The 24,633-nt window shown below is 38.1% G+C and overlaps 1 protein-coding gene across 4 annotated transcripts in view; it reads left to right on the top strand.

Moving 5' to 3' along the window:
* Positions 1-24,633, top strand: part of CDKL5 (cyclin dependent kinase like 5) — a 142,221-nt gene that overhangs the window by 74,167 nt on the left and 43,421 nt on the right. For all 4 annotated transcript variants that reach the window (XM_064474700.1, XM_064474684.1, XM_064474693.1 and 1 more), the window contains exons 4-8: positions 10,282-10,327; positions 13,325-13,461; positions 16,481-16,601; positions 18,245-18,304; positions 24,412-24,502. In XM_064474700.1, the coding sequence (XP_064330770.1) occupies positions 10,282-10,327; positions 13,325-13,461; positions 16,481-16,601; positions 18,245-18,304; positions 24,412-24,502 (455 nt within the window). The remainder of the gene's footprint in view (positions 1-10,281; positions 10,328-13,324; positions 13,462-16,480; positions 16,602-18,244; positions 18,305-24,411; positions 24,503-24,633) is intronic.

Here is a 24,633-nt window from a genome sequence, read left to right as displayed (position 1 = left end):
ACATAATAAGGATACAAATTTAGGTATATATGTATACATGTGTACAAGTGTCTAAATTCCCAATATAGTCAATGAAAATCTAGTCAAGGAATAGAGAGAAATTCAATTCCTACTTCTTTGGTGATAAACAATGCGCTTTAGTTGCCTAAGCCTGCTGCTGTTGGCAATACCTGGGATGTTATGCCTCCACCTCTAGCTTCCTCTCTAGGAGGTGTACATCTCTATCTAAATTTGCTGTCATTTCTGCCAATACCACGTGAGTGCTGTAGATACCTAGGGAATCTTAAATGCTACTAGATGCCTGTGTTTAGCCTACTGAATCATGCCTCAAGTGACTAGTCAACTTAGAGCTCTCTGGCTCTGCTTGTTGTAGTAGAAACTTGAACAACCAACTCACATACAGGTATCTGAATTTAGATGTATTAATCTGAAACTGAATTCCACCTAGAGTTTTGGCCTCAGGAACCTGTTTGACAAGTCTGCCTTTGGTTCATAGTAGGTCTTGTTTTACAGAATAAAAAAAGGCCTGTCAGGTTGTTGTTAAGAAAAAAGGCAGAACTTTAAAAAGTGAAAGTACCAGATAAAAAATAGATTCTATCAGTTGCAGAAGTAAAGATTTCAGAATTAAAGCTTGAAATTTAGCCAATCACACTGAGAGTGTTTTGATGCTCAAAGTTGGAACAACATTGAAGATTTTGATGTTCATGCATGTTTTAAAAAAATAACAAACGAAAAACCACAGCAAAAGAAAACAAAGAAGTATTTTCTGATAAGTTCTACCTACTCTTGAGTTATGAGGTGTCCAGGGAAGGAGCATTACATTAGAGTAATTATGAAGAATTAATAAATACAATGTAATTACAAAAATCAGCAATATCTTAAAAGAAGCTGTAAAGGTAATACATGTTGCCTTCCTGCTTTTTTGCTTTATTACTTGTATTCCAAGTGACAAGATTTTACTAAAGGAGTCATTAAATAATACTGGTATCTGCCCAATGCAGTATTATGCTATTTATAAATATCTTTATTTTTATTCCTTAGATTTTCACAATTTCTAGACTGAGGCAAAAAATAGCAAGTTGAGCAGGAAAAGGATTGAGGTATGAAACTGAAATAACTATTGACTTATCAGAATCTGAAAAAAATCATAGCTATTTACTGATTTTGGGTTCTGTTTTGGGGTTAAACAATACTGTCAAACTGTAAAATTATATAGATTAGTGTTACAATAGTGCTAAAATAGGATGAAATGAAGGCCAGATTATAAAAAAAAATTGCTACAGTAATATTAGTTTACTGTCAAATGCCAGTATAGCTTCATTTATAGTATTTAAAGGCTGCTTTTTATTCCAGATCCTTTTCATTACACTATTGTACAGATTCTTTGGGAATACATTTTTTTTTTTTTTTTTGCTTCGAGAAAACTGTAAGTAAATACGAAAAACCCATTTGGAACGACATTTTCAATGCTAACCACTATCATCAGCCCAGTGGTTAATAGAAAATACTGAGTAGGTTCACTTCCTTCAAGTGTTGTTCTCAGGGTAGTATTTTAGGGTTGTAGGACTGTTCAAATGCTAACATTATAACCGTGGGTTAAAGAAGCTGCTAATTCCCGATGTTTAAGAAAAGCCAGCATTCAGCATGATGTAAAAGAGGATGCAGGGAGGACTTGCACAGAGCCAGCTTCAGTCTAGAGGGATCAGCTGCCCTAGGCTTATTGGGAGTCTAGGGAAGTTGCTTCCTTTGTTTATGCAGAGGTGACTGAAGGCACCTTAACTTGAGTCCTGCTCTGAATCACTCTGTGCACCTCTGCTGATCTTAAATGAAAGTGGTGGGGACTAGCCTGCAAGGCTAAGGTTGGTCTTTGTAACTTTTGTGGAACGTAGAGGAGGAAAACCCCATAAATTGGTAGAATTCAAGTTTTTGAAGAATATAAAATGCAGACATTGTAACACAGTCCTCTTGGGATTCAGGTGTGCCTCCTAATAGCTGCTCAAAGCAGAGTCAGCTACAGCAGGCTTCTCCAAATCTTGTCCTGGTGAATTTTGAGTATCTCCACGGATATTCAGAATATCCCCAGGGATGGGGACATTCAAGATTGGTTGAGAGGTGCCTTCCAGCCCCAACCATCCTGCAAGCCTGTAAACTTACTGCAGTCTGGAGAGCCTCTGTCACGAGGGAAGGAGGGACCCTTTGGTGTCTCTCAAGCCTTCCATGGGGGCTGGGGCAGTTCAAAGGGGAACCCCAATCTGTGAGCCTGTGGATACAGATGGGCCACGCACTTGGCTTACAGATTTGTCCAATGCTTGGGTGAGAAATGCTTGCAGTTTATGATTCCCTTAAATTACTCTTGATGTAAACCAGATGAGTAAAATTGGTTATGCATGCATTTACTCGTAAGATCTAAACAGACATAACAGTTGTGTTTATGAAAGACAAAAAAATTGGAGAAACAGTTTCAATCTGCTTGTATTTTTTTAAATAGTCTCGTTTCATCATTGCACATACTTACTGGTAGTTTCCTGACAACCTGGTAGCTGCAGGATTCATCCTTTTCTTATGCGTCACCCAGTGGAATAGCTGAGCTTTTATAGCTGCACCCCTTTGGAAATCTTCTAGCAGGTCCAGAGTGGTTTAAGTATTCTTTAGTCCTCCTTTTGTTCTTCCTCGGCTAGGACACAGTGTGACAATCTTCTTTAAAATGGGCATGGGAAGTACATAAATCTTTGTCCCATCAAGAGTCTTCTCCTGCTCTTAGTTGGTTAGTAAATAATATTTTGCTTTCAAAATTGATTTGTGGTAATTCATTCTAGATGATGCTTCTTAAGTAAACTGTAACATGTATGTGTTGGAAAACTTCTTATCAATTTTCCAGTAAATAAAGGCATTGTGGTAACCCAGACCTACTGTTCTGTCATTATTTTGCAGAAGCTCTGTCTCCCTAAAATTGAATAGGGCTTTTGGATTAGGAAGTAATTTCCTGAAAGTTCTCCTATGATAAGAGTGATATGTCATAGGTAAACCAAGTGTGGGGTTTTTAAACTGAAAAATAGGAGAATTACAATTTTCTCAAGGGAGAAATGTAAGACTAAAATAGAGAAATACCTCTTGAGGGAAATTCTCCAAAGTATTTTAGGTGTACAAGAATATGCAGTGCTATGCCTTATACTTCCCAATGTCAAACTGCTTGAAAAAATAAATTGAATCCATCATCTTGCACACTCTTTTTTCTTCAGAGAATATTCTAAGATACTCCACTAGATTTTGAAAGTAATGTTGCAAAACTGCGAGGACCTAATGTTAGAAGTCTTGAGAAGACAGGAAATTGTGTTCTGATCTGATAGTGCTGTCCAAAGGTAGCAGTGTTTTAAGGCAGAAAGCAAATGGAGTCAGGACAGTGTCTGGACAATGTCTTAATGACCTGATTTACATGCAGGTAACGATGCCTGTTACGTCTCAGAACTTGCATTGCGAGGTAGCTTGGCCGAAGTTTAAAGACTTCTATGATGGCATACGTTACTTTTATGATACGTTGATTGATACTGACTAAAATGTTAATATTTTATGTTCTTGTTTTGAGAATAACTTTGAAAAATTAATTTGCTGGGTTTTTTTAAGGTTTCATTTTAAGTGACTCATGAAAAATAAATGCTTTACTGTCTTGTAAAGGTTTCATGGGCTTCTGTTGTCTCGCTCGTGATTGCTTAATATTCAGTGATTTTTGCTAGAGTCAAGATTACCAAAAGTTCTATTCTAAATACTTAAATGTTGAAGAAAATAATAATGCTATGCAAGTCAAAGTAAAACCGTACTTTGTTCAGAAGAGATGTTAGCCATAGGATATGTTTGTGTCAATATTGTTGACTTTTTAAAATATGTGTCTTTGTGGCAAATTAAATCCTGTGAGTATAATTATACATTGGTGAGGATCAAATCACAGTTGCTTGCTTGCTTCTGAATTATTTTTATAAAATGTAAATATTATCTGTGAGTAGAGAGTGAGATTCCTTTAACTTTTTCTAGCAGAAGTTAAGTATGCATTTCTGTTTGGGCCTTATAGCCTTGTACAGATGGAACACGTGAGCCAATCATATAACATGCAACATCATATCTTAATATGCCACTTGATATATCAGCATAAAACCCTGGTGTGATGTACTAGATATTGCTGGAGCAGCACTGCCTGAGTAAAGGCAGCAACATGCTGCTTCTCCACGGCTCTTGCTCAGTATTTGACTGTCACTATCTTGACTCATGTTGGTTGATTTTTATAAACATTTGTTCTTTCATTTGCTTAAAAAATTCCATGCTTGAGAAATTCTTGTAATTGTATACAGTGAGGCAGTAAAATGATAGCTTAATGATGTAACATTCTGAGGGACATAATCTTAACTATTTTTCAAGAATCTTTTTGTGTACCTAGCAGAAGAGCTGTTGGAACTGCTCAGCTCCCATAAGGATAATCATCTCTCATCTGTGGCTGAGTGGACAGACAGTAAATCCCATGTTTTCCACAGAAGCAATTCCCATGTGTATTTTTAGGTAAAGCAGAGGATTGGGCCCTAGCATGGAGTCATTCCCATCTCCAGGACTGGAGATATCCTTTTCTTGTGAACAGGTATCTCCTTCCTCCTCTATATTAAAGCAAATAAACAGACCCAGATGTAGAATTTTTTGTCTTACCCTCATTAAATGGTATTAGCAGAGTTGTACATGGGAAAGAGATTTTGCCCAATTTTAGACACCTGTAATCATGGAATCTGAATAATGAGTTTGTGTACATCCTTAACTTTTACGCAAAGTCTTTTCAGTAACATTTATCTGTTATTGCATACTTAACTGTAAAACAGTGCTTTTCTTATAGTTTTATAACATAGAATGTTTATAATATATGTGCTCAGTAAGCAGAGGTCGTGCCAATGCTAACAGAGATTTGATTCGTGCATTTGCAAATTTGCTGTTGCCTCAGAATGTAAAGTGAAATATTGAGGCCAGAATTTTTTAGTAGAGCAAGATAATGAGATGCTTAGTAATAAATGTAGTTGAGTGAGGTAAAACTACAGCTAAGTGAACTAAAATTTTTATACTTCATTATATAAACTAGTAGTAGAGATCAGAAGGGGTGTTCTGTGTTTCATAAAGAGCACAGAATATTTAGGATACCTGAGTATTTTCTTTCTGTGATATTCATTGAAGTCTCTAACACTGAATCAGCTAGTAACAGCTTATCTATGTAGACAGTATATTAGTTGGATGTGAGAATTTTCAGTGCTAGGAGTCGGATACTAAGCTATTGTCTGACGAGGGTTTTGCAATCAGACTGAATATTACTGCTCTGTTTCAGAGTACAGTCTTGAAAAAAACCTTTTGAAATGCAAAAAATAGATATTTTAGAGAATGACAGTTTTATTTTGGAGAATTGCAATTTGGCTTGTTTTTGAGGAGCAGAGAACTAGATCCACAAAAGAGCTCAGATCTCCAAAAGGACTTATAAGTAAAGATTTAAGTAACATAGTCTAAATTTGATCTGTAAAGAACCTTTCAGATTCCCACAGGAATCTGCATTTTCACTGTTGAATTCCCTCTTTGCTCAAAGCTCTTCTTTTCTTCATATCCTCAATTCTGTCCATCTTCTCAGGGCTTAGCGAGGTGCTGTTTGTTTGCTTTGCACCACGTGCGTGTCAGTCCTTGTTTGAAGCTTCAGGTTGGGCCTGCATCATCTGAGAGCGCTACCATCTGTCTCCTAATCCAGGCAGCATACTCTTACCATCCCTTCTATATGCTTGCTGAATTGGTCCATATACAAAATGTACTCTATGTTTTCTAATCTCATTCTGTATTAGTTAGTGTAAATGAGAGTCATGTACAATGGCTGATCAAAAGCTATGCATGTTAGTTCGTTGCAGAGTCTACATATGCTACTTGTCTGCAACATCATACAATGTACAGGAGATTGAGTTCTTATTCCTTTCTTCCCCCAAGGAAGGGTATTCTATATATGGCTGACAAATTTGAGATTTTTTTTTTCTTTTGAGATTTTCTGTCTTTAAAACTCATATTCCTCTGTAAAATTTGGTTAAAACTGGACATCTAGTTCAAAATTACTAGTGGTGATGGCAAACAGAGAGACAGACAAACAGGGTGTTTGAGATGGATTCTTCCTTTGGAAACTAGTTTAAAACATGATCAATGAGGAGCTACTATTTTTTACATCACCTCATAGAAACTATTTAGTTGGTTTAGAATACTCGACCGAGAAATGGGAAACGTGCACTCAGCTTCAATTTTCTGTATTGCCTGCTGGAGCACTCCCAAACCCTACAGTTTTGGAGGTGTTCCACATCATAGGCAAGTTACAGATTTTTTGACAAACAGGTGCATTTTATTTAAAAATCTGTGCACAGTAATCTTCAGTGTCCCTGTATCCCTTTTAGCTTTGGATTGACTGCTTCACCGGTAGCTGATTCTTAGAGGATGCCATTAGGTAGGATGAGGTCCTCCAAGAAACCTACACAAGAATGTCCCTCCCTAAGGAGGGACAAAAAGTTACTAGCGCAACTCCTCAAAGCACTTACTGTCTAGTTGGATTTTGGTGTTGTTTCACTTCAAGTTGTTTAAATATGTTATTTGTTGGGGATTTTTTTCAAGGTGCGGAATACGTTATGCGTAATTTCTTGATTGCTTAATTTTGGCAACATTAATTAGTTTAATGAAATAATACAAGTGATAAAGCTTTTCAAATTAAAATTTCTTAAATGTTATAGTATTTAGAATTGTTTGGATAACTTTTTCTTCCATATGTGTGTTGCTAAGTTGGCCAGTCACTAGTGGGATTCCTCAGGGATCCATCTTAGGGCCAGTACTCTTTAATGCCTTCATAAGTGACTTGGATGCAGGACTGTAAGGAATACTAATTAAGTTTGCTGAAAACACGAAGCTGGGAGGAGCTGTTGACGCTCTCGAGGGCAGAGAGGCCCTGCAGAGTGATCTAGACAAATTAGAGAGCTGGGCAATCGCCAACCATATGGAGTTTAATAAGGGCAAGTGCTGGATTCTGCACCTGAGGCACAGCAACGCTGGATGTACAGACAGACTGGGAAACGAGAGGCTGGAGAGCAGCTCCGCAGAGAGGGACCTGGGGGTTCTGATTGACGGCAAGTCGAACATGATCCCACAATGTGCCCTGGCAGCAGAGGGCCGACCGTGTCCTGGGGTGCATCAAGCACTGCATTGCAGCCGGTTGAGGGAGGTGATTGTCCCGCTCCACTTTGCACTAGTCTGGTCTCACCTCAAGTACTATGTGCAGTTTTGGGCGCCACAGAACATTAAGGATACAAAGCTACTAGAGAGCGTCCAGAGAAGGGCCACAAAGTTGGTGAAGGGTTTGGAGGGGAAGCCCTATGAGGAGCGGCGGAAGTCACTTGGTTTGTTCAGCCTGGAGAAGAGAAGACTGAGGGGAGACCTGATCGTGGTCTACAGCTTCCTCACAAGGGGAGGAGGAGGGGCAGGCGCTGATCTCTTCTCTCGAGTCCTGTCATTGGTCACCAGAGGGAATGGCAGGAAGATGGGCCAGGGGAGGGTTAGGTTGGGTATTAGGAAAAGGTTCTTCACCCAGAGGGTGGTGGAGCACTGGAACAGGCTCCCCAGGGAGGCAGTCATGGCACCAAGCCTGACAATAATCAAGAAGCACTTGGACAACACCCTCAGACACGTGGTGTGAATTTGGGGCTGTCCTGTGCAGGGACAGGAGTTGGACTCGGTGATCCTTGCGGGTCCTTTCCAACTCGGGACATTCTATGATTCTGTGATTCTATGCTAAAGTCTTTATGTTCCTGTTCTTCAGAGAGACACTGGTGCTTTAAATGCAGTGAGCAGTCAAAATCCTACAGGGCGTTTAATAGCATACCTTACATAAGTCTTTGCAAGACTGTGACCCAAGAGCTTTTAAAACTTAATTTCCAAAATAATCACATTCACTGTACACATCAGGGATAGCAGCATATGGCAGAGAAGCTACATGGACTAGCTTTCTTGAATGGTGCAGAATTGCCTTCTGTGTGAGGCAAGAGCTTTTAACTCCTACATTTCTTTCAGTGTACTTCGCCATTACTTTGAGAATAAAAATACAGCCTTTCGAAGGTTGCTGAAACATCTATGGATTTTCCTTTTCCTTCATGTGAAATAGGAATGTAATACTAATGGATAAATTTGGCTCATCTGCAAAGTGGTGCATGCACGCTATCTAAACATAGGCATGTTACAGTCAGCAGAGGCTGACTGACTGACTGACTTTTAAGAGCAATTATGGTGTTCCTTTTCTGAAAAACCTTTGAGGCTTAATTAGCCAAAACACCTAACAGTAAGCTAAATGTACTTGCTCTCTTAGCAGTGTTTCTTCATACTGCTAGTAACTATTGCTGTTATTATTATAGTTAGTAAATATAACAATACTATAACTTAGTAGTAACAATATAATTAGTAGTCTGTTCAGTTTAGTTTAGACCTATCCAGTTTATAAGCTTCCCAAAACAAAAATATGTAGGAACTATATTTGACATAAAAGCTATTGACAAGCCTTTCACAATCACTCTGAACCCGAAATGTGTATTATCTCTTCAGCTTTGACATCCCTCTCTTTTCTGTTCTGTAAAATTGGCAGAGCAAAGGGTAGTGCTTGGACCTTTGTAGTGTCTCAGCTGAATTTATGTAAAGTTATCAGCCTTCGTATTAGAACAGTGTGTATGAAGGGTAGGTTTCAGTAGCAGAAGAGCAACGCAAGTCCCCTCTAAGAGCTAGCAGCATGTGCCGCTTCTACTGAACTAACCTTCAGAGAGGGGTAGATATAGTTTGGTCAGTTAACACAATACACAACATAATGTTCCCAGTTTTTCAGATGGAAGTTATGAGTGATGATAAAAGGAATTTTTTTTTTTACTAAAAACGTGCAAATTGTACACACACACACACACACACGTAAATATTCTCATGTTTGTTTTGGACAAACCACAAGGTTCTCAGCCTGGTGAAGTTTGCCCTACATTATAATACTTTCCAGCTTTTTATTCATAGTAGTACTGATTTTCGTTTAAAGGCCTTAAAAAGTATTATTCACTGTCTACAGTAGTCTTTCCAGGTGTTTTTATTTTAAATGGGATCAAGTGTTTTACAGGCTCATGCATTGTGATGGTTTGAAGTGAAAAACAGAATAGACATTTGTGTTATTTAATACTTGGTTATGCATGTGTCTTTAGGTGTTCCACAAGGGCTTCATTTTTTTATTGCTTTTCTCCAGTCCAGCCTTTGTATGTTATTAATAGTGGGATATTTCCAAACTGTGAAGTTTGGAAAAGGCATGTAAGCTAGATCTATCTCATCAAATAACTCAGGTAGCCTACTGCACGTCTGCTCACATGCACTTACTCTGATCTTAAAGCTCCTTTCCCATCATGTTACTAAAATTCAGGTGCTTCATCATTTTATGAACAGACCTGCACTAGTCATGTCATGTTGGCGACATTTTGGCCATGCGCTAAATGCATTCCCGTGCACATGACAAGAAACATGTTCATTTAAGAGAACATGACCTATTATGAGCAGGTTTGGTGAGAATAGAGAATACCAGAGGAATACAAAGGCAGGCAGGCATTAAGGTGTCATCTCCTATGAACATAAAGTTAGCACAGATTAACACTTTCAAATGCAATTAGTGATTCTGGTTTTAGATAGATGACAATTTTTTTTAAGGAGGCACAGAGAATTTACTTTCTTAACATTGTGTTCTTTGTGGATATTTGAACTTTGAAACCCAAAAGCTTTTGGCAAACAAAATTACAAGGTCTCATTGTAAGCCTTACCCACATACTAGGACAGTATTTTCATTTCAGCTCACAGCGATAAGCACCCACACTCATACTTTGGTGAGATAAAAGATTGTTGGAGTTTCAGAATAACTAACCAACAAGAGTCGCAGGAACAACTCTTCTGAAAATGTAATTGATACCTGGTACAAGGTATTTAAATATGAGTTTTTGGCACTTGACTTTGTTTTTTCATACTGGGGTTCCTAATTGTGATGTATTTGCTATGTGTGGTTTTGTATTGCATTTGGCCTGGTCACTGAGGAATTAACCAGATATTTAATTAATCTTGTTTTGCATTGTGAAACTTTTCTGGCTGTTTTTTTTATTTGTCTGATACTCGGGGGGGGGGGGGGGGGGAAATAAACTCCAAAAGAAAACAGAACTTGCTCATTTCCCTTTCTTTGCCTTTGTTTTACAGGAGACACATGAAATTGTGGCTATCAAGAAATTCAAAGACAGTGAAGGTAACCTTTTCTGCTGAATAATGTTTCATGTCAATAACTTCATTGTTAATATCTCTCCAGTTAAAATAAGTAGTCTGATATATCAAGACATGATTTAAAAATGATAATGATTTATTAGCTCTGTGAATATTCAAGGCACTTGATCTGTCGTGCCTGCTCAGGGACTGCATTATACACTCCAACTAGATAACTACCTTTCTTTCTTGGTGCATCTATCTTAATAAGGCTCAGATTGTGGTGCCATATGGTAGAAAGATCTATCACTTGGAAACTGGTTGTGATCAGAAAATGGCAAAAAATCCCCTTGTAGGAGCAGCTTCAAGATCCTTTGGGCTTTATCACCTGTCATGTGTGGAGGGGTTCTAAATGTTAGGGGGGCTTGAAGGGGTAAATGGAGCAGATTGAGAGAAGTCACTGAGAAGGTCAGTGGTGGAAGAGGGATCTGGGAGTTCTTGGGGATCCATGGGAGGAGTTGAGGGAGCTGGGCGGTGAGGCAGCAGCTCTGCCCTCCCCTCAGCAGGCTCCACACTCCACAGGAAACTTGCTTTTTGCCCCCTCACAGCAGCCTCTGTGTACTCTGGTGAGTTTGCTGGGGAGGAAGAGGGAAGAGCAGACTCCTGCAAGGCTTTCTGTTGCTGGCAAAGTGGACAGCAGAAGGCAGGGCACATGGAAATTATTGCCAGTGCGGCACACACCTATTCCTCACCCAGCAGTAATAAAACCAAGGATCTATATAAAGCAAGACTGGGTCTCTGACCTGCATTTGTTGGGGGACAGTGAATCCTATCATAGGCAAAACTAGCAATCAACCACAAGAGCAACCTGTCTACCTTGCGTACACCAGGAGCTAGCCCCAATCCCTAATGGACTAGGACAAACAGAAGGAGAGGCCAAGTATAAAGCAATAAGAGGAGTCACCCCAGTCTGAGGCGTCACTGCTATGATTTGCCATATACCAAGGCTTTAGCTGAAAGCTAACAATGTGGTTTAAAGAAACAGCAGCAACTTTATTTTAGCAAACTTTTCTTTTTTGTTATTCTTACAGAATTGCTGGTGGCCATGGAGGTGTGGTTGGCTACAAGGGCCATAATTTTCAGTTAGTTACGCCCACAAAAGTCAGATTTGTCTGTTGTTTTATGCAATGCAAACTCTTGCTTTGCAACTGATTTTGCCAGACACTTGAAGGGTAATTTTGATGAATCTTTTAGCTCTGCTATTCAGAAATTTGTTTTAAATCCCTGTTAAAGAATGTAGGAGATAATTTAATTGTGGTGATCACCTTGACTGGGTCATTGAAGTACTTCAGAATTGCTTTTGGGGACTCAATATGGCTATTTAGTACAGAACCTAGGCAATGAACCTCAGCATTAAGCCCTAAACAGGATTATTATATTAGCCTGTCTACCAAAAAATGAAAAGAAAAAATGTAACACTGCCATTAGGTCTGGCTTTCCAAGAGTATTACGTAATATCAGTTTACATGACTGATGACTGCTTTTTAGAGTTGTAGCTAGTTGTTTACAAGTTTCTGGAAATATGACAGAAGTTCTTTTGACGGATTTGATTCAGCCCATTTCACATCTGTCTTGTTAATATGGTAGTTCATTACAAGTCTGAATATACTGTAATTGTTTCTATTGCCATTTTTGTTCCACTGAATTTTTGCTGTTTGATATATGCATGCTAAATACACTGGAAAGAGAGTGTCTAGTTATAGATGAAATTATGTAATCAGGCTGATGCAAGCCAACACCGAGCACTCAGTTTTAAAATGAAATGATTTCAATTGCTCTAAATTATATATTTTTTTAATCAAAACATTTGTGATGATAGTATTTTGATTTCCTCTTCCCTCCTGCTTCACTTCATATTTTTTTTTTCCTTCTCTCTCTTCTGATGATGATTATATGCATTTGCATGACCTGTGTATTCTCTCTCCCCTGCAAACCTGTTTTTGCCTTTTGCTTGCTTGGAAAAACAATTTCTCTTCCTTTGTCTTCTTATTCTCTCTCTGACTGTCTTTGTGGTACATGACCTACAAACGTGATTTGGCTCTCAAGTCATGCAATATATCCATTTAATATCCCTCTGTTGTGGATAACAGTTCTGAGAGATTAAGAACCCTGCTTCTACATGTGCATGGGCAAATTTACCAAGTTAATGGATTTCATTTTACTAAATTAAAAATAAAGCCTAACATAATCTAGTTTACTTGACATTAGTATGCTCTAAAACCCAGTCAGTTCAGGGCCCCATGATGATAAGAAGTGTACAAAACTCTAGTAAAACACTCCTCCTTTCTTGAACAACTTTCAGACAACTAAATTGTCAAAACAACAGTTGAATTTGACTCAGAATCAGATTCAAGGCTTCATTGAATCCATACTTGCTCTGCTGCCCTCTGTGGCCACTACACTGGTCTGCATTGCAATTTCCATTAAAAGTCTCATGGGGAAACTTACAGGACTTACAGATCAGTGCTTCAGTCTGGCTTTTGGAGAATAAAATTATTTTAGAATCAGGTAGATTTCTCAGACATTGCTCAAACATGAGCTTTGCATCCAGTGTTTCTGCTGAGGATGTATTAACCTTACCAGTCCTTCATGCGTGTGACATATTTGTGGGGTGGAGGATGTGTCTGCGCACATATATGCATATTTTTTTAAGCATATTAATGCTTTTCATAATGAAAAAGATAGAAATACAAATTATTTGCTGCTTATGACTTTTTCTTCCACTGAAAACATAGGTGGTAGTGCCACAAAGTCTGTGAGGGTTGCATGATGACAGCACAGTCCTCGGTTACCTCTCATACTGAGCAGAAGCATCCAGGCAGCAGAGTCAGTCCACAGTGGATAATAAGCCTTTTCCTCTGTAATATCTAGAAACAGAGAATTTAATCTGGGGTTCAAAATAAAGATTTATAACACTTATTACTTGGGGTTTTTGTTTAGGTTTTAATAAGATTTACTCTGTCATTTTTACTTTGCGCTCTAGAAAATGAAGAAGTCAAAGAAACCACTTTACGAGAGCTTAAAATGCTTCGCACTTTGAAACAGGAGAACATAGTGGAGCTGAAGGAAGCCTTCAGAAGAAGAGGAAAATTGTACTTAGTTTTTGAATATGTGGAAAAAGTGAGTTGAGTTATCCTTGCCACAGTTAAATCATCAGCTTACTGGAAAAGTCTTTAAAATTACTATAACTTTTAAAAATCAAGCTATTCTAATCTATGAAGAGGAACAGCAGAAACTTTAATACAATCTGAATTGTATTAAATGTAAATGTAAATTGTAAATGTAGACATTTATTGTGAGAAAGCAACCCTGATAACTTTACTGTTTTTTTACTACTTGTGTTGGTCTTTAAAAGAAAAAAAATCTATATACGGACACAAATGTGTTGAAAGTATGTAGTCGGGAATAAATACCATTTGAAGAAAAAATTCCATCCAAACTCTATAGTCCAGTTTCATTGTAAAGCTGATTAACTGTTCTGTGTTATATTGTATAATGAATCTTGACACAGTCTTTCAAAACAAGATCGTAGACCTTTGACCTTAGAATTTATTCCAATTTTCTCCATACTTCCCTGTTAAAAATAGGATTTGTTTGTATATTTCTGTAACAAGGCCACTATCAATAGTTGCTTAGAGAGATTTGGCAAAGATCACTGTCATTATTTCCAATCCTGACCTCATTTGAAATGGTTCCAAAATTTCCTTAGATTGGCCTACTACTGCCAAGCATCCTGGTCTGTTTCCAGGGTGAAACAACCTAGAACAGATAGGTCTTTTGTTATTTTTGCAACTTTCATGATAAAGGTAGACCTTCTCTCTGTATTCTAACCATTTAGCATTTCTTCCTGGAAATAATTAGATGGCAGTCAGATACACACAGTAAAAACAAATGCAAGCTTAAATATATGTATCTCTGTAGGTTTCATGAGCTGTTGTTCCCTCAACTGAAATTTTCATTTAATATCCTGCCAGTGTGATGTTGCAGTCTAGCTGAGAGCTAGTCCTCTTCAGTCAATTCTGTCGTGTGTAAAGTTTCCTAACCCTAAATACTGTGTCTCCTTTACCCTGTTTTACAATTTATGATGTTGTATAACTTTATTGCATAATGTGAGGTGAGCTATATTAGCCCACAGTTTGGCAGAAATCAGTTTTGGTTTTCACCAGCAGATAAGTAACTTCTGATGTGGTGGATCTTGCTTAGATCTAACATCTAAAGCTTGAGTTGTTCCACCCATGTTCCTTGTAACTGTTTCAGACACGTGGAATGTCTTTGATCACACACCAACTTACAACATACATTTAATTTTGTATTATAGTTGACTTGGCTAAGCTCACTGTTGGGTTGGAAGAGCAGTATAAGTAAAAGACATTTAATTGATCTGATAACAATTGTTAAAGTATATTCCATAACGCTGGTAAAAACAGGCTGCAATATCTAACATTTGCATCAGAATAAAAGAATATGATGATAAAGGTAGACATCAAGTATAGTCTGTGCCTAATGTAATTTCTGTATTAATGGTCACCTTTACTTTCAGTTAGACTTCATAGTCCATGAATGTTTCTCATTTTCAGCTATGTCAAATAGTTTCTGCAACAGTTTCTTTGAAGACCAGGGTGATTTCTATATTTTTGGGTGAGGGAAGAGTAGAAGGGATTAAATACAATGTGGCATAGTAGGCTAATTTTTGTTTTAACTGGTGATGAGCACGTTGTGTCCTTTAGGGAATCTTAGCTCTGCAATATTCAAATCCAGATTACTTAAATACGCATTTAGTCTAATCTCCTTTATTCATGATCCCCTTAGTTAATGTCCTCGTATGGGATTATGTCTCACTGCATTTATGCTGCTATTTTAGTTTGTATTTGTAACACTAACTTATTGACTGACTTATCCAGATCCCCAGGCTTCTGTGTGGACAAGAGTCTAACTAAAATCAATCTTGCTCCTTAACGTGAAATTCCTTTTCTCAGATCTGAAGTGTATTTCTAAGGAAACTTGGAAGCAGTTCTTACTGTTGCAGAAGCAGCACATCAGTTCCAGTACTTATTCACAGATTACAAAACTTAGAAATGTTTTCAAATATTATCAAAGTCTCCATTTGTTTTGTCTTATATTTGTATATCTTATATTTGTATATGTCTTATATCTAACAAGAGAAACCTCGAATTTATTATACAGCTAAAGAAAATGTTTGTCAAAGACAAGGTAAATGTATTTTAAATGAAAAAACTACAAATGCTTAAATCCATAATTAAAAGAGTTGTCTAAGGCAATATAGCAAAACAAAAACTTATTTCTATTTCAGTATTCAGTAAATAAGACCTTTCTGTCTTCAAGTGGGCTGCTGCTGCCCGTTGTTCATTTGGGATTCAGAGTACAAGCTCCATTGTACTTCTAATTGTGCAAAATTGGAGACACTTGCTAACATAATGGGAATATAAATGTCCTTTTTCAAAGAGGAAATTTACTAGTATAAACAATCAGTTTATTTTCTTCCCTAGGTATATCCATAAGATAGTTGATATGGCTACAGTTACTGTAGTGCAAATATGTCTAAGATCAATGTAGCTGATACATAGCTATAGGATACTCCCTAGGTTATTACTTATGCCCTTATGAGGCATTTTTATATCTTTAACTTCATTTGCACTAACAGGCTTGTGTTGCTTTAACTATACCCATTCATATACAGGCACGGTTTGTGGTTATTCATGCCCTTGCTATGTCAAAGCAGCAGAACTACCTTAATAATGAAGAAAAGGGTACGTTAAAGCACAGTTGTATATTTACAAAATGCTGTGCTCTACTAAACTTTTCCTATAGCCACACTGACCTGCAACTTTTTGTAACTGAATGACTCTTTAGAAGTTTTAGGCTAAGTGGTTTGATAACAATGTTTTAAGGACTTGTGCTATATTTGTGGTTCACCTTTAAGGATTGTCTTCACAAGTGCTTTCTGTAGAATGAAAACAGCTAGTAGTATGCTTATGATTAAAATATACTCCTTGAATGTTAAACTACTGATTTTTCATAGCCAGGCTTGCTGGCCTATGTTACTTCAGAATGCTGAAAGCATGTATTCTTCTAGCAACTACAATATAACTCTTAAATAATGTGTCTTTTAAACATTTAGAATATGCTTGAATTGCTAGAAGAAATGCCAAATGGAGTTCCACCAGAAAAAGTGAAAAGCTATATCTACCAGCTAATTAAAGCAATTCATTGGTGCCATAAGAATGATATTGTTCATAGAGGTAAGTGTGTAGATCTCCACATGGAAATAAGCCCCAGGTAGAAATTTGCTTTATAAAGGGAAATATGTTACAGCTTGAATTAATTTGCATTTAACATGAATATAAGGAATTGCTTTATATTGTGTCCAAAGAAGAGCAACGGAGCTGGTGAAGGGTCTAGGGCACAAGTCTTATGAGGAGCGTCTGAGGGAACTGGGGTTGTTTAGCCTGGAGAAGTGGAGGCTGAGGGGAGACCTTATCGCTCTCTACAGCTACCTGAAAGGAGGCTGTAGTGAGGTGGGTGTTGGTCTCTTCTCCCAAGTAACGAGCAATAGGACAAGAGAAAACGGCCTCAGGTTGTGCCAGGGGAGGGTTAGATTGGATGTTAGGAAAAATTTCGTCACCAGAAGGGCTGCCAAGCACTGGTACAGGCTGCCCAGGAAAGTGGTTGAGTCGCCATCCCTGGAGGTGTTTAAAAAACATGTAGACGTGGTGCTTAGGGACACAGTTTAGTGGTGAACTTGGCAGTGCTAGGTTTACAGTTGGTCTCGATCTTAAAGATCTTTTCCAACCTAAACAATTCTACGATCCTCTATCAACAGGAGAAAAAAAAAAAATCTAAATTTGACTGGGTCTGAAGTCTGCTGCATGACCTCAGATCATTTTAAAAGTAAGTTCATCTACATATAAAGCTTGCTGTCAGCTGTCCTTGGGGTATGAATAAAGATTGTATCATATACACAGCAAAGTGAAACTGCAGTATAAATGTTGCCAAAGGAAAAGGAATTTTTTTAAACGTTTCATGGTGCTCACTCATTTCACTTTTGAGTCTTAGAATATAAGGACAAAAATAACCCAGAACTTCAAGCTTGGTCCCCTGTGGTTTACTTCTTAAGGCAGTTCCTCTCAATTTTCATGCATTCAGCTCTGTATATTTCCTTTCTCCCCTAAACTTCAAGAACTTACAGTACCTATCTTGATGTGTGACTTTATCTAGTTTTACATATTTTATCCTGGTTTAATAGAATTTTATTTTGCTTTGTGGCTTTGCAAGAGTAACATTTCTAATTAATGTTTCCAGTAAATTAAAATTCTCATACAATATGCTATTTATATTTGAGACTGATGAAACATAAGCTAGAGTCAAAATATTTTTTGAAATATAGTTTGAAAAATATACCATATATGGATACCATGATATCCATATAGGAATAAAACAAGGGCTTAAAACTAAACAAAACATTTTTTCTAAACGAATAAGAGGTGATCAAGAAGATCATCACAATTGAAAATGTTGAGCAGAACACACTTAACATTTTATTGGTTACCTGGGTAATTAAATATCAGGTTTTTTTATTATTTTGCAATATGCAATATTCTGCATATTACTTTGCTGCCCAGCAGTATCTGTAAGCACCTTTTATCTTTCTGTATTTTGTTGGGAAACACTTTAAAAGACTTCAAAAGACAGAAGATTAATTCTGCATGTTCACAAACTGAATTGCTGGAAGCTGTTTCAGCAGTTGCTCTTGTAATGCTTCGTTTATGATTCCATGAATATCTCTAAATATGCTATAATGAAATAATATTTGTTGACAACATTCAAAATTAAAAAGCGACGTTAACAGCATTAATTTTTTTCCTGTCTCACTCTGATACTCCAGATATAAAGCCAGAGAATCTCCTAATAAGCCACGATGATGTTCTGAAGTTGTGTGACTTTGGTAAGTTCAAGAGATAGATACCTGCTTCTTACCTTTTTAAAGAAAATCTCTTGCGTTGGAGTTTTGCCTTATTATTGAAAGAGTTCTACAGTATGTACTGTCTCAAATCCTTTTAGTGGTCAGAATTGATTACTTCTTCAGGTTTGTGACTAGTACTTTTAAATTAAAAGATCTCTGGGTTTAATTTGCATACCCTGTGAAATACCTGTATTAACATGTCAATAGAAATGCTACATTTATTTCTTCCTATATTTCACAAGGTTTTTACTAGCAGTGTTACTGGCACTCCGCTGAGAACAGCACAGATGATAAGCTGATTAGGATGCTAGCAAAACTGTAGGTTTATCTGGCTGGCATATTAAAATAAAAGATACTTCTTCCTTGTTTAGTAAAGACTTATACTTTTTGTGTACTTTTTGAACCACTGGCTTTCATAGACAGTTGTGCATGTAGTATTTTTTTTATTCTTACGTTAATCGGGGAATCATGTGTCCACATATGATTAATGACTGAATGGCTGGAGGAGAGAGTTGTACATGTCATGCTAACTTCGATGTTTCCTGACCTATTAATACCTAAATTAATAATGTCAGTTTTCAGGCTCTGAAGAGTCAGCACCCAAGCACAAGGCGAGCTTTGCCCATGTGAGTAATCCCCAGAACACACTAGGGCGGAGTATACACTGTTCCAACAATCTGTATTTTTATTCTAAATGCTACATAAACCAGAATAAAATATTGTTCCCTCTAAAAAGCTTACAGTTTGGCTTGGTAAATAAAAAACAATTCCATAGTGCTACCCATGGGCACTTTTCACTGAAAGCAGTTTGAAAGCTGTCATTTCAAACCTCTGCAATTTAGAATGAAAAGAACAACTGCTAAAAAATAGATTGAAGTAGTTTTTTAGGAAGACAAAAAAGGCGTTTGTCATTTGCAGTGCTGCTTATTTCTTTTAATCCTAAAGGCATTTTTGCTTAAGCATTCAGAAACAATAACTGTTCTAGGGAAAGCCTTAGAAGTTTTGGTTCATATGAGTTCTTGGAATTAAGAGCAATTTATTCTGCAGTGTAAGGAACTGCACAGCCCTGACAGAATACCAGGGTACCATTGCATGGTGCCCCTGGTGCCATTGCCTTTTCAGTATCCACAGGCCTCCTCCCTGTACTGCTGTGGCCACCCTCCCCTGGCAGCTCTGTGCCCAGGCTGCCCTGGCAGCGTTGCCTGGAGCTGGTGGGGCAGGATTTTTCCTTTACCTGTTGTGGTTTAGCCCCAGTCAGCAACCAAGCACCACATAGCCGCTCGCTCAGTCCCTCTACGGTGGGATGGGGGAGAGAATCAAAAGAGTAAAAATGAGAAAACTCATGGCTTGAGATACAGACAGTTTAATAGGTAAAGCAAAAGCCACACATGCAAGCAAAGCAAAACAAGGAATTAATTCACTGCTTCCCATGGGCAGGCAGGTGTTCAGCCATCTCCAGGAAAGCAGGGCACCATCACCTGTAACAATTACTTGGCAAGACAAATGCCATCACTCAAATGTCTCCCCTCCTTCCTTCTTTCTTCATCCCCCAGCTTTATATGCTGAGCATGACGCCATATGGTGTGGGATATCCCTTTGGCCAGTTTGGGTCAGCTGTCCCAGCTGTGTCCCCTCCCAGCTCCTTGTGCACCCAGCAGAGCATGGGGAGCTGAGTAAGTCCTTGACTAGCATAAGCACTACATAGAAACAATTAAAACATTTCCTCATTATCAACACCACCTTCAGCACAAATCCAAAATGTAGCCCCATGCTAGCTGCTATGAAGGAAATTATCCCAGCCAAAACCAGGACAACACCACACTTATGTGCAGGCCCTGGCCTGTGCAAAGCAACCCCCAGCGGGGCTGGCAGGGTCAGGGCTGTCCCAGGGGTGAAGGCTGGTGTGGCATATGCCTTGCTCCCCCTCCACCCCGTCACTCCCTGCGCCAGCTTTGGGAGGTGAGGGGACCCAATCGCTGCCCTGCACAGGGCTTAACAACCACTCAATGGGAAGCGCCTGCCCCTGATCAACATGTGCTCCAATCAGAGCTAAAGGCATCACAAGCAGGAACAGCCAATAGGGGCATGAGTGGGTCTTGACAGACCATGGGGCAGAGTCCGCCATGGCCCTTGCCCTCCCTTCAGTGTCTCTTGGTGGGGGGACGTCCACCCTGAAAGTAACATTCACCATTAGAGTTGGCATATGCCATCAGCTAACAAATCTTTGGGCGTGTGAACTCATCCTTGTGCAGAAGTGTTACAAGAAAATAAAAAGCCCAACAAATGGTACAATCGTGTTCTGGACAGCAGTTTTCTCACTGATGTGAGCACTGTCAGCAGGGATGTTCTCATGTGTTGGCTTGCTCACACTGTGCACTCCAGCCACGTTCTCCTGCTGTTGGAAAAGACATGCAATCACAACGTGCTTACAGTGCTCAGCACAACCTCGAGGAAGGCAAATTAAGTTACGGGAATTGCTGCTGTTCTAATTGTTCATGTGGGTTAGTTTGAATTTTGATCAACTTTTCAGGTTTAGTTGAATTTAAAATTCCAAACAACTCTTATAATTTGGGATAAATTTTAACTTTTTAGCCTTATTGCTAATTGACATTATTGCTAGTAGCTTAAGCTATCACTGTAAAATGTCTGTCAGAACAATATTAGCCACAAGTGTTTCCTGAACATGTACAGATTAGGGTATAAGAATTCACCTTTTAACATGATTTAATGTATGCTGTCTGCCTACCCAACTTAAATCATGTTTTGGAACACAGGTGCTTGTCGCACACAGTGCGACATTCCTCATGTGATAACAAATGCAAAAAGTGCATCTATCCCAATGCAGATATTGAAGTAATTGGGTGTTTCCGAATAGCCTAGTGGACAAAACAGTTTGAATAGAAAAGTTTGTAAATTTTTAACAAGATAGTTCTTCAAAAACCTTGTGCCATGTGTTCTGTACATATCGTGCTAGATAAAAATTAGATTGAATGTGGTGCTTGCCTGGACACATGTTGTGTGGGTGTCATTTCTGCCAATAGAAGTAAAAAAAGAGAACAGTACAAAATGCTGATTACTGTTGGAAACAGTTAGGCTTTCTAACTAGTGTGTCTGCTTTTTCAACACCAGGGCTTCAAAATTACTTGTTTTAGCAATCTCTTAATCTCTGTATGATGCGTAAGTGTAGAAATCATGAAACACAGGCCTGGAAAAGACCTCAAGAAATTGTCTAGTTCTTCCACCTACTCAAAGAAAGGATTAAGCATGTCTGTGTCATTCTTGACAGGTGTTTCTTTAGCTTATTCTTAAAATTCTCAGTAATGGAGGTTCCCTAATGTTCCTAGGCACCTGTTCAAGTACTTACATGTCATTAATGTTAGAATGCTTTACTTTATGTCTAACTTGAATTTGATGTATTTCTCTATAAGAAACTCCTTTTTTTCCTCACACGTTTTCCCTTGACATCTCTCCTACCCTGTTCGGAGTTGTTTTTAAGTCCTTTCTTGAAATCTCTTATTTCACTTGTTCTCCTTCCTTGCATCATGATGCATTTGTAAGCTCAATTGCTTTCATAGTTGCTCTCACCCAAATCGCCTTCTATCTTTGTGTTCTAATCTGTTCCTTCTCACTGTTTGGAGTTTGGTCTAATCTTCTCTGGAATTACCTTCTCGTTTTTATATTAAAAAATTTGTCCCAATACCTTAGCATAATTTGGAGGAAGGAACAATAAGCTAGCTCCACCATGACAAAAAAAAAAGTAATTGTGCCCTTAGAACAGTATTATGCTTTCTTGAATTATTAATTCAGCATGCTGTCATAGAGTCAGAGCACTAGTGAATCCATAATAAAATGGTCTCTTACATCACCCAACAATATATTGGTGACATCGAAGCCTATGATAATAATTTTCCTTTCTGTCTTGCCACATCAAATCTCTGCTGCACCTAGTCTGTAAAGCTGGGAGCTGATCTTTTTTTCAGGCTATGTTAGCTGCTGCTGCTGATCTCTGGACATAGTAGCTGCTAACTGTGACCAAGTTCCAGGAGACTGGCCTGGAGGGAGGAGGATGCATTCTTGACTTGTTGGTTCTTCTGGTGCACAGGGGCTGCTGGGCTGCCAGCCTTGTGCATTATGTCAGCACATGTGTTTATTTGTATTATGTGATACCTTCCTCCTTCCATCCCCCCAGTTCAGTTTGGGACTTCCCACTGTTCATTTTGGCTTCAGTGTAGCTCCTGGTTATCTTCTCTCTCTTCTTTAAATATATGAATGAATTTCTTCCTGACAAGATTAATCAGATGGGTCATGTAATTTGAAACAGAAACAGGACTGCCTAAGCAGTTCTAAATATAGTAATGTTTAGAAATTTACCCAAACCCAATGTTACATGTAATAAAAAATTCCTTTCCAGCTTTTCCCCAGCAGCATTGGTAATGTTCGTTAGACTTTATGGAACAGATCAGAATTATTATTATTTTGGGACAACTTTGAATTATCTGTTCTTCATCTTACATGCCTTTTAGTTTACTAACTCTTGAAGGTAGAGGTATCTTGCAAAAAGTAACAGCTGTAACCTCTGTCAGTAACAAATTTATCATTGTTTTCTCAAATCATTAGTTTAATAATAATAATCTCATCCAAACCTTTACCTCACAGGGGTGAGCAGGGCTCATACTAAGCTGCCAAATGAGATATACTTTCAGAATACTAAAAAAAATACAAATTTTTACAATCTTACAACCATAGTCATGAGGGAAAAGCAATTTTGGCAGCTTCTACGTAACAAATCAGATATAAAGAAGAATTACTATTATATTTAAGTAGCCTTATTGATTCTGAAAATGAAATTATGCCTTAGACCTGTGCAATGCTTTGGAATTTTTATTCTTTCTTCATCGTTTGTGCAACAATGGAAAAGATTCATGGTGATTTCACTGAAGAGAATTTTGGACCAAGTTTTAATGCCACTTCCCAGTAAGAAAGCATTGTGAAAATGTTGCTTTGGCATTTCAGTCCCCAAAAATTGTCTTGATTTGAGCTCTAGTAAGGATCTCATCTGGGGTCTTGCTGCTGAGGTCTGTCTGTCCTGTCTCACCTTGTTATTAATCATTTATTTGAAAACAGTAAGACACTTGATACTTTTCTGAAAACATTGCCAGCATCTGCCCTAGAGTAATTCTACATGAAGAATCCAGTAACATCATTGCTGTGGTGCTCGGCTGACCTTTTTGAAAATGGAGGAGAATAAAAAAAATATAAATTGCTCCCACATCTGGGTTTTCCAGTGTATGCACTCTTGTCATGGTTGGTGGTCTTAATTGTTGTGCCTTAGGACAGAAGTTAAGTTTTGGTACAACTGCAAATAAGTATACTTTTTAAAAAATTCTTAATGAAATGATGTCAAGGAGGAAGTTAATTTGGACTTGATTTCTTATCCTAATTCACTAACAACCTTGTTATGAATGTGATGCTAATGCAGGTGGGAAGTGACACGTGGAGTGCACCAAATATAGATATAAAGCAGTTTTGCTGATCTTTGGTAGACTCCTGCCTTTTGTAGTTTTAGGGACGTAACCCTGTTCCTTGCCAGGTCAGGTGTCCTTAGATGAGAATAATATGCAGCTTCTTGCACAGTTTAAAAAATTGAATGCAGTGAGAGTGTAGTACTTAAGATCAGTGGAAGAGTCTACTCCCCATGCGTACGTTGCATTTCTGATGTTATGAGTCTTCTGCAAACAGCATCTCAGTGAAATTTAGTGGCAATAGTTCAATAGCTTGGCATACTGACAGGTAACCTTCATCAATCTGTTTTGATTATGGCAAAGCACCAAAAGTAATAGCAAAACCCCATAGACTTCTGAGAAGAGTACACAAGTAAAGTCATTAAAGCAGACATGCTGACTTTCACTGTCGTATCAATAAAAGCTTGCATTTCAGTAGACAAGCAATTGTTGGAGAAGTTGTTCTGCACTAGGAGTTGTAAACAATTTGCTTTTATATAAATGGGTGTGATCTTACTGCCAAAATCAGTGCTGATATAAATATTGTATTTAAAATAGGATATAATCCTTCACGCTGTTTTTTGACAGGCTTTGCTCGTAATCTCTCTGAAGGAAGCAATGCTAACTATACAGAATATGTGGCTACCAGATGGTACCGCTCACCTGAACTCTTGCTTGGGTAAGTAAAGTTTGTAGAACTGCCATGGTAAGTTGACTGCTTCTTTACATTTTTTTCAAGAACCTCTTGTAAGATTTACCCGTGGAGAGCTGTGGTTGATTTAAAAGGAAGATTTTAAGCGGCTTCCAGTA

Source organism: Phalacrocorax carbo, chromosome 1 (genome assembly GCF_963921805.1).
Source record: "Phalacrocorax carbo chromosome 1, bPhaCar2.1, whole genome shotgun sequence".
Classification (NCBI taxonomy): Eukaryota; Metazoa; Chordata; class Aves; order Suliformes; family Phalacrocoracidae; genus Phalacrocorax; species Phalacrocorax carbo.
Note: the sequence above shows the minus strand (reverse complement) of the source record. Positions and strands in the feature narration are given on the sequence as shown.